The 10,952-nt window shown below is 47.7% G+C and overlaps 1 protein-coding gene across 1 annotated transcript in view; it reads right to left on the bottom strand.

The window, feature by feature from the left end:
- PUM1 (pumilio RNA-binding family member 1) overlaps positions 1-10,952 on the bottom strand; it is a 79,349-nt gene that overhangs the window by 2,408 nt on the left and 65,989 nt on the right. Inside the window, 7 exon segments of the mRNA XM_009893006.1 lie at positions 2,265-2,457; positions 3,958-4,079; positions 5,059-5,184; positions 7,123-7,260; positions 8,629-8,757; positions 9,494-9,623; positions 10,832-10,952. The exon segment at positions 10,832-10,952 is cut by the window's right edge and continues 36 nt beyond it. Of these exon segments, the coding sequence (XP_009891308.1) occupies positions 2,265-2,457; positions 3,958-4,079; positions 5,059-5,184; positions 7,123-7,260; positions 8,629-8,757; positions 9,494-9,623; positions 10,832-10,952 (959 nt within the window).

Below are 10,952 nucleotides of genomic sequence, written 5' to 3'. Positions count from 1 at the left end.
CCCATCCCTGGAGGTGTTCAAGGCCAGGTTGGACGGGGCTTGGAGCAGCCTGGGCTGGTGGGAGGTGTCCCTGCCCAGGGCAGGGGGTGGAACTCGATGGTCTTCAAGGTCCCTTCCAACCCAAACCACTCTGTGGTTCTATGATTTTCACTGCCAGATGAGCGATACCCCACTATTACCACAGACGGTTTACGTGCGGAGCAGAAGCGGCAGAGAGGTGAGGAAACAGCCGGAGAACCACGTAGAGCACTCCCTGCTCCTCACGGCACCGCGACTCGCCAGAGCCAGGCCCGACCATAAAACCCCTGTGGGAAATCCGTCCCAAACTCATCCTATTTCATCGGCTCAGCCTCTGACCGTGTCAATCCCTATTTCACTTCAAGGACCCATCTTGTAATAACAATAACTCACTGCCTCAGCCCTCCCCACCCCCGTTCCCAGCAAGCTCTGACTGCTGCTCGAAGCGGAAGGAACGCTCCCCACGTCCAACGCTTCATTCTTTGTTCATCTTCATTTTTAGACTTTTTTTTTTTTTTAAACTGACAGAACTGACTGTTAAAATTACTTTTCAATATATATATATATTTTTTTTTTAAGTAAAAGTGCTGTCATTAACAGTTACACAAACTGCTTGTTTGTACCGATAGCGAGTTTTACAATCCAAAAGCAACAGTCGTTGCACTGGATTTCCCCCGGCTTTCATTCAGCTCGAGAACGCAGCTGAAATCTTCATATTCAGCCACTCCTATTTAGCTGTCATTCCAGGTCTATTTTTAACAACCACACTGATAAGCTAATTAGCATTTTATTCAAAAGACTTCGCTTGACAAGAGAAAGAAGGTGTCAGTAAAGATCATTCAGATGTTTTTTTTAATATATCTCTCTCTATATATACTTTTGCAAAAGCTACAGATCATTCTGCGACAGTTAAACTGCGTATATCCCTTGCCACACTTTTTTTTATTTCATTATCTTTATAATTACTTTGGGACTAATACAGATTTTGGGTTAAAAGAACTACTCTGAATGGTTCCTAAACCTAAGGATTAACCTCCTTGAAGATGATTTCAGCTGCGTGTATGTTGTTTACGCACTGCTCAGCTGCCTTGGGCAGGCAAAAATCAGCTTCTTCGCACAGGTGATGCCCACCTTTTTACAAGGAAACACACTTGCTCCATTTTACCCACGGATTTGGAAATACAGTTGAATTCATCGAGATTTCAACACCTGACACTCTCTCAGTTCCTCTTAAAAAAACATTAATACGGGGTTTTCCAAGCCAGTGTTAGTCAGTATTTTATTTCTAATGAGAGGTCTAGCCCTAGCTGGTATTTTTCACAGAGTAAGAGACCCTAAAACCATGTGACTAAAGGAAATCATCTCAGTTCCACTGCACATTTAAAAGCCTATTTTCCCCATTCATTACAATTATAAAGACCCACAAATGTGACCTTTAAAAGCAGGAAAATGAAGACATAACCTGATTTTTAGAGCCTCCCGCCCTCGGGACAGCAGGCACAGAGCCTTGGGAGGTAGGACTGGCAGCAATGCATATTTCATTCCCAAATGTCTTCATTTTTGACAAATGTCAAAGTCCTGAAACTGTTACGCATTCAAACACTGCAGCATAACGCTAAACCGCGCAAGTCTCTCATCAAAACCATATTCAAAATTGAGAAATGGAGAATTTAATTAACGACTCTGGGCTCAGACGCCACAGCCACGTGTCCCGTTGTCATCAGCCAACCTGGGCTGTAAACGCAGGGACGAAGTGACGCGGCAGCGCTGGCAGCCCTCAGGAACACAACCCGCCGGTCCACGCTCGGGTTTCGGCAGTGTCGAGGTCTGGCTCAGCTCCACTGAGCGAATAAAAATGCTCTCATCAGCGAACGCTGTTCTCAGTGAGGGCAAGTGTGTCGTCATCGCCAGACCTTCAGAGGGTCCCTCGCACGGTGCCAACCCCACGGCACCGCCGCAGCAAGTCTGGGTGGGTTTTATCAGCGTTCGCTATGCCACGAGCGCAGAACTGGGTTACTAGGTCAGAAGAGATTGCTGGAAGCAACCAGCTAGTTTTAAGACCAAACGGGACGCCGTTACTTCATGTTTTCGTATTTCAGCTAGTACTGAAATACCCAACTTTGAAATACTTCCATCATTATGAAATTCTAATGGTAAAAAGCAATCATCTCAGCCTCACTTTCTCTCCGCAGCCGGCGTGGCAGTGACAAGCCTTACATCCTTATCAATCGACGGCAGCTGCTTACCTTGTGCATGACAATCTTCCGCTGAGCCGGTTCCGCCACATCGATCATCTTCTGTACCACGTAGTTGGCATACTGATCTTTCATCATGGTGTATAAGGCACTGTGAGGGCCATCATTCATAGTGCACACCTCATCGATCAACATGGCACGCTCCGTACGGGAGGCGTGAGTCACGCATTTCTCCACCACATTGCTGTAACAATAAAAGAAGGACAATCTGTGAGTAGAACATCTCTGCTGGGCTTTGCGTTCCACCCCAAGGAGATCTCTTACGCTTCTAGCAAGGGCACACCATTTGGGAGAGACATATGTGCTGGCACAGAAATTCAGCAATGTGAAACAGAAGAGCAGTCCAAGGATTTGGGGATCTGAGTGGGAATTTGGGTAAAGGACCGGTTCGGGTTTTATTTCACCCAAATTTGTGCAACTCTACAACGCCGCTGTATTTGAGATGTCCGGTCTCATAGCACGCCCCTTAGAGAAGCAGAGGAGTTGTTCTTTGTTTGCTTTTCTCACTACTGGAGCTCGACGGGACCAGAGGTCCAAGGTTAGAACAACAGGGAAATGCTTATTTAGGAACAAAAGATCTTAGCAAAGGCAAAAAACTTCCAAAAATGTGGAATATATTAGCTGACTAGCCTCTGCTCTCCAGAGAGCCACGTTAAATAGGATATATGAAAGGGGATGAAGAGTTTTGCTAGTCTTATCTTCTGCATCCCTGACTGAATCACAAAATCACCAAGTGGTTTGCTACAACGAGTGCTCAGCTCAGGGGACATCCTACACTAATTAATACTCCATCTGGAAAGAAGGTTAGGGGAAAAAAAAAAAAAAAAGACTAAGGCCAGTCAGGGAGGAAGAATCTGAAATAACAACCTCGCTCTTCTAATTCTTGTTAATAACCACCACACTCTTCTCATTCTTGTTAATGTTACACTTCCCTTGCGTTCCTAAATATTAAAGCACTATTTTACTAATCATAAAAAGGGGGGAATATTGAGCCTTTGAAGAGGTCAGCCTTCATGTTCAAACGGCTGGAAACACACACAAAAGGAATTTACAGATGTGGGAAGTATTGCTTTGTCCTGCCATCCACTAAGGTCCCCGCATTTTGCTTCTACCCCTGCGCAGCTGTGCAGCATCCGGACGAACAGCCCCGGCCTGCCCCAGGCTCCCGAAGAGGACAGCGTGACACGTGCGTCTCAAAAAGGACCACAAGACTTCGCCTACAAAAAGCACAGGCTCTTCTGTGAAAAGTAGGATGAAAAAGAACTGTTGCTACCTTGATTTCCCAAATACCCTTGTGGCTTGACACAGCAGCCCAGCGGCAGGGGAATGCTCTCATGGAGTGTCACTACCCAAGGGATAGTGACCACGGGATAGTGACCACTTTAAAAACACCGAAACAAACCAAAAAAAAAAAACCAAAACAACAACAGAAAAACTCTTGGTCAAGTTCAGGAACTCAGAGCTGCTCTTCCACATCTTCACCCTCCTCAATTACAAGTAGAACTTACCTTGCCAGTCACCCATCCCAGTTTCTAAGCAGTCATAAATAGCATTCTGTTGTTAAGCAAAAAAGTTATTTTCCCCTCCTGTCACCTACCTACACCCCACCCCTAACTCTTCTGCAACTCCAGCACGTGTCCATGCTCCCACGGGGCGTGGAGACTTTTAAGGAACAAATTCATACCTAGCAAATTTATGTTGACTCAACACGAGCACGTTGCCTCTAATTTCTGCTACAATCTTGCTCTTATCCTCAGGCCGACCGTGTTCTAGTACATGCTGGATAACATAGTTCCCATACTGATCCTGTTTGAGAGACAGCAGAAGCGTGTGACAAAACGTGGACAGGAACCATTAATATCAAACTAGTTCCCAATGTGCATTAAGACTTACAGACTTGAACTAAACACTAATTAACACATCTACTGTATAAACCATGTAAATACTTTCTACTTCTACAAAGACGTGCATGCTAGAGTTTTACTGGGAGGTAAAAGACTACATCTTTGTAGTTATAAAACTCAAAACAATTTCCTTGAACATGAATGTCAATACTCTGCTTATTTCAAGTTTCTTTGCTTTCTCCAGGTTCAAACATACCCAATCCCATGTCCCGGAGGGCTGCGCCATGGTTCTAGCCACGGGACACTGTCCTTATGCATGTTAAGATTCTGAATGGGCGTATATTCAGATCACAAGATATGTATTTTCCCCGTTCACACCACCAGAGGCGTGCCCCGATGCCTCACCTCCATGCCCAACCTCTTCCCACTTTCCACGTGCTAAATACATGAGCATCCAGGACAGGGTTCAGTAGCAGTTGCATCCATCGTGCCCAGATACCAGAACCCGAGAAAAACAAGTTCTCAGGAGGACTGCGAGGAAAGGCAGCCGGGAAGGGGGTGTGCATAAAACCATCACATTTAAAAAAACCCAATTCCTTGGTGTTTTCTTTTCCTAGAAGTAATCAGCTCTTCGCATCAACTCCCTTAAGACCTTCCTTGCGTTGTAACTTCTGGAGTGAAGCATCAGGACACGCGCCCACTCAATATTTAAGGATCCTTGTCAAAAAGGAAAGCAACTCCAACTTTTCTATCCGCTGGATATTCCCACATAACCAAAACAATTAGTGAAGGTGCATTCCTTGTCTGCCATATTCTTTCCCATTCCCCCTCAGGACCAGTGTCCCTGTGTTCAGCCAAACAGGCTGTCAGGAGCTTTCCCGATCCAAAGCAGTAAACGAGCAACATCTCTCAGCACCCACATTCCCCCTTCCCACACTGACCTGGACAAGCTGCTCGGTGTGTTGGTGAAGTTCCTCCAAGATGGGAAGGGTCTGCTCGGGAAGACAGTGCTCGAGGATCCTCTGGATCACACGACAGCCGTACGGATGTGTAGACAACGCAAAAACCTGCGTTCAACAAAGACAGGCAAGCACAGGCAGCAACACATCCGTTAGTCTCTGCGAATCGAGAAACCTTTCGGAATTCAGTGAACACACGGGGGTTTTTTCCGGGCACGGGAGGTAACGCCACCTTGCAGCACGGCGGCTCCAGACAGCATAAACTGGAAACATCCGTTCCCCACTGCCACAGGACTCACTGGGTGAGCGCGGGCACGGCACAGCCCTCCCTGTGCTTCAGCTTCCCCGTTCGTGAGACAGGAAAACGAACGGCAAAGCCTCTCGATTAATAAAAAGAACAGTGGGACAGCCAGGCATTATTAGAAGCTGTGTTAAAGCACTGATCCAGCAGAATAAATCCGGCGTGCTGAGTGCCAGCTAGGTATTTTAAGCTGTGTAAGAAATGGTATGAACCAGGTTAAAAACGCTCAGCAAAAGGATTTTCCTCAACTATTTGGATTTGTTTAAAAGTCTTAAACCGCACTTAGGAGAAGTGACAACAAAGAACCTTCTTTCTCGTTTCTAATGGATTACCAAATCTGCTGGTAAGAACATGACACATTTTATTACTGCTGCGCAGTCTTCTGTCTGCAGCACAAAGTCCTATTTGGCCGCTTAGAATTAACTAAAGTAGCAAATCCAAGCACTGATGTTAAATTGACAGTCTACAGATTTTTAATAACTATTGAGTAAACCGTGCAGGAAAACAGGACTTGAAGTGCAATTCACTGCAGAAAAAAATAGTCTTGAGGTGATAAGTTTAATCTTTCATATGAAAGTTCAGCTGAAACTGGAGACAGCTGGTCAAAGCAACATCGGTGCCATCAACCAAGTTCCCAGAGGTATTTCTGCCTTCCCTGACTCCCTACTGGAAGGTCCAAAGCTAAACTGGAACCGGCAAATCTGCTGAGCAAGTTTCCAGCTAGAATCCTGCTTGTTTTGACACAGCCGAGCAAGTCCCCACGTTCACAGCTGTTCCAGGAGCAGCCAAACTAATAAAGCCCGGTTCCTGCTATGATAACCCCGGGCTATCCTCGCATCCCTGCGGCAAAACCCTCAATACTTCAAAGTCTCCCTCCAAAGCCAATTAAGTTGAAGTTGGAAACGCCCAAACCAGCGCTTTTGTAATGGAAGACAAGCTGACTACAGGCAGAATAAAGCCAGCTACACAATTAATATGCAGGACATCAATTCAGGAGAGGATGCCAAGAAAAAAACTGGGAGAGCGAAGCACAAGTAACTGCCCTTTTCTAGATGAAACTCATGTCTTTCCCCTGGTCCGAGACCCTTGGGCAACAGCAGTGCTCTAAGCCGTCCTCACAGAGAGGAGCATAATAAAAATTTACTATATCTGACACAAAACTCTGCTCATCACTTTTACTATGAAGATGGATTAATCACAGCGTCCCAGACTGGTGAGGGCTGGAAGGGCCCTCTGGAGCTCCCCCATTCCCCCCCCCGCCAGAGCAGGGGCACCTCCAGCAGTGGCACAGGACGGCGTCCAGGCGGGTTTGGGATGGCTCCAGAGGGGGAGACTCCCCCACCTCTCTGGGCAGCCTGTGCCACTGCTCTGCCGCCCTCACAGCAGAGAAGGCCCTCCTCAGGTGGAGATGGAACTGCCCATGGTCACCTTTGTGCCCGTTCCCTCTCGTCCTGTCACTGGGCAATGACACTTGTTTTCCCCTCCATCAGTCAAAAAATATTTGATGTTCCAGGAAAACAGATTTTTGCAAGGATGCTTTGCTGATATACCTGCCCAAAAATGATACCAGAGACACGACCAGAGAGGTTCCAGGCTCTCTAATGTTGCTGCAGAAACCTGTCAACTGACACTTGCTGAAATTCAATATTAAAAATATTTGCACGAGTTACAGCCACTATCATGATGTTCAAAACAACATGTGAGAATACAAAGAATGAGTATCAGTTTCTTGGTTAAGGACTTACCTGTCCCTTAAACGCATCAATGATAAACTGCAGGGACTGAGGCTGCACACACTCAATACACTTCTGCACCACATGATTACCGTTCTGGTCTTTCACACACTTCAGGACGTGGCCATCCAACTCCCGTACCATCTCATTCTATTAGGAGGAGAGAAAGACAAACAGAAAGCACCACCAGGATTCACGGCTGATAAATGCCAAGTTTTCCCTGTGAAACATGGCAAGGAATAGGAAAGGTATGAAGGATGCACTGATGTACTTCAAACTGGAAGTTTTCCAGCGGCCAAGCGCTGAGATGAAGCCTGCGGTGCCACAGAAACCACCGAGAAAAATACTGTAACAAAACGAAGATGAAGCCCTTGTTCCACTAAACATGAGTTAAGTATCCAAATTTAAGAAATTTTACTGATACGCAACTTTACCGTGCATCCCCCATTCCCTCCTCTGCTCCCCTGAAAGGGAAAGACATCTGAAATGCCCAAACTTCACAAACTTTTCGGGTATCAGCTTCACATGTCACTAAAGTGGGGTCAGCGCTGGGATAAGAACTTGCTGGCATTTTACAAGGCAAGGTAATATCGCATGATAATTAAGGAAGCCAAGAAGATAAGGTTTAGATACGGCCAAAGTAACAGACATGCAGGCTAAACGATTCACAATCGGAAAACAGAGAATGACAGTTTTTGGGAATTTAATGACACTGCAAAACTGGACATGATCAGTTTTGCGAAGGATAGGAAACCAGGCATTTCAGGAGTCCAGTGTGCTCAGGAATACCACTCTGGAAAGCGAGAATTAGTAAATCTCAGACCAGAAGTGACGGAGTTTGCGCTACCACCCACCACCCCGCTGAGACGCACGTCAGCAGCGAAAGGGAACGTGCATTCCCAATGTCTGCCTCAGTTTTTTTAATTTAATATAATCTACATCGAGATTCTTGCATTATGATTCCCAACACCTTTATTAGCTAGCTCGCCTAGCGTATTTTTCATCTTAATTCATTGTTCATAAAGCCCTAGAGGAATTCCTTTATTAATGAGCTCCGAGTGGGACTCTGGCTATCATCCACATCTCCGCGATGCCAGGCCCGGCTCGCGAGGAACCGGGAACACCTCACTCCGCAGGAAAGCAGAATATTGACCCACATATCAAAGCAGCGATATCTCAACGAATATTAAAGGCCAAACTCTGGCACTGCTTCCTTTAAGGGATTTAAAAATATTCTTACTTCACTATCATTCTCAGTTTCCACCACACACACAGCCTGATTTCAGGGAACTAACCGAGAACCAACACCGTTACCAGTTAAGTGGGAACAAGGAGGGGACAACGAGACCCAAGAACGGTGTCACAAACTTATCATGCACATAAAACGTAACAAACGTGCCGTAAACCAAACCAAAAGAACACCAGCCACAAGAGGAACAGAAGGTCGCAGTTCAGGTCACCAAACGGCAAGGAACGTTCAACATCAAGAAGAAAGTTAAAATTGAAACTTACAATTACCTGCTGGTCTGGGGGAATAAACTCCAGGGCCTTCTGGATCACCCTACAGCCGTACATCTGCAGAGCCAGCGACAGAACGTGTCCACGGATACGTTCCGCCAAGGCCAACTTCTGTTCCAGGCTGCCAAACTGGGAAGATGAAAAACCGATCACTACAAAGCACAAAACCCCTCGCGCGGTCCAGCGGCACGGCAGCGCTCCCCCCGCCGACGCGTTCAACAGCAAACACCGTGCTTGCTGAAAAGAAAGAAACCACCCACCGCACCTCAATGGATGTGAACGGGCACAAGCGAGACGGCTGTTCTGTGTCTGCCAGACGTGCCTGACACGTGTGAAAGGAACTCCAAAGGTGCCGGAGCCAGCGGGGTGACGTGTGCCTGTTCGCTAACCCGCGACAGGCTGGCTATAGAATTACTGGATAACAGAACCACCACGGCTCGTTGGGAAGGAACAGACTAGTTTCAAGGAGACAGGTGTCCACCCAACCTCCTGGCATGAAAACACAACGCTTTCTTCCAGCGGATGCTGTTCACTGGTGAAGTTTCTCTTTTGTTCCTCACTACATGAGTACTGACAGCTCAGCACAGCATCCTCCAGAAGTCTCGTTGGACCTACACCTCCTGGATACGTCACCATTTACTCCTACACCTTTTGCATCTCAAAACGTTACTTTTCAGATGCATCTTTAGGAGTCCCACACCTCAGTCACCCCAACAGGAATGATGCAACCGCCTGTGGGGAGGAGATGACATCAGTGTTGACCGATATCCACTGTTTTAGCCAAAAAGCGGGGTTTCTATGAGCTTGTCCAACACCTCGGGACAGCAGGCAGCCCAGTAAGACGTGCAGGGGAATGCAGACTTACTTCAAAAAACTTCTGGATGACGTAGTTTCCAAATACATCGACCATCAACTGATAAGCTGCCTGGAGGATCTCGTTGAACACAAGCTGACGTTCTGCTGGGGTAGCACGCTCCAGTTTCAGCTGAATAAACCTGAAACATAGGGCTGGTGTGATGCCACTGGCACGGACGCCCTCACCGCATTTGTTAATGCAAATCCATTCAAAAGCCTCATACACTGAGCTCTTGCAAAACATAAATCTTTAAAACACAGTTGCCTTTTCCAGCAATCTGCAACATTGGGTGGTCGCAGTCATGAGGCCCACGGCCACACATCATTGTCAGTACCCCAAAAATCTCATTCCAAGCAAAGCAGATCTCCACAGAATAATATAGCAAGGTCTTGCGTCCAGGCGGCTCTTTAAAATGAGTCGAGCTACGCCAGCGGGACTAGCGAGCGAATCACCAGGCAAGCACGTGCCTCGTTAGAGGAGAAACTCCTGCTATCAGCGTTTGCACCCCAACAGGCTTTGAAAAGAAGGGTCAGAGCGCTATACTACTTGGCTTTTTGCACCTTCTTTCCCCTGTTCTGCCTCTCTGCTTCAAGCTGCCCAGCAGAAAAGGATCTGGGGGTGTTGGTGGACGGCCGGCTGGATATGAGCCAGCAGTGTGCCCAGGTGGCCAACGGCATCCTGGCCTGTGTCAGCCACTGTGGGGCCAGCAGGACCAGGGCAGTGACTGTCCCCCTGTCCTCGGCACTGGTGAGGCCCCACCTCGAGGGCTGTGTTCGGTTTTGGGCCCCTCACCACAAGAAGGACACTGAGGGGCCGGAGCGTGTCCAGAGAAGGGGAATGGAGCGGGTGAGGGGTCTGGAGCACACGTCTGATGGGGAGCGGCTGAGGGCCCTGGGGGTGTTCAGCCCGGAGAAGAGGAGGCTGAGGGGAGACCTTCTCGCTCTCGACAGCGCCCTGAAAGGAGGGGGTAGGGAGGGGGGGTCGGGCTCTGCTCCCCAGGAACAAGAGGACAAGAGGAGATGGCCTCAAGTTGCGCCAGGGGAGGTTTAAGATGGATATTGGGAAAAATGTCTTCACCAAAAGGGTTATCAACCACTGGGACAGGCTGCCCAGGGCAGTGGTGGAGTCGCCATCCCCAGAGGGATTCAAAAGCTGGGCAGATGTGGTGCTGAGGGCCATGGCTTAGTGGTGGGTTTGGCAGTGTTGGGTTGATGGTTGGACTTGATTTTAAAGGTCCCTTCCAACTGAGACGATTCTATAATTCTATGTGATGGAAATGGCAAAGTATGCTAACTCGAAGAGCGGCTGTGCCAAAAGCTCGCCATAGCGCGAGGTTCTTAATCCCACCTGGATCCATGCTGATCTTGGGAGAACTCCATGATGTGCCCAGCAATCTCCCTCAGCTGTAAATTAGGGTACCGGTTATTGCGAAAGTCTTCGAGCAGCCTGCTGCGGCCAGAGGGCATAA

Source organism: Charadrius vociferus, unplaced genomic scaffold (genome assembly GCF_000708025.1).
Source record: "Charadrius vociferus isolate BGI_N301 unplaced genomic scaffold, ASM70802v2 scaffold459, whole genome shotgun sequence".
NCBI classification, from domain to species: domain Eukaryota; kingdom Metazoa; phylum Chordata; class Aves; order Charadriiformes; family Charadriidae; genus Charadrius; species Charadrius vociferus.
This window is presented reverse-complemented; position numbering and strand designations above follow the sequence as displayed.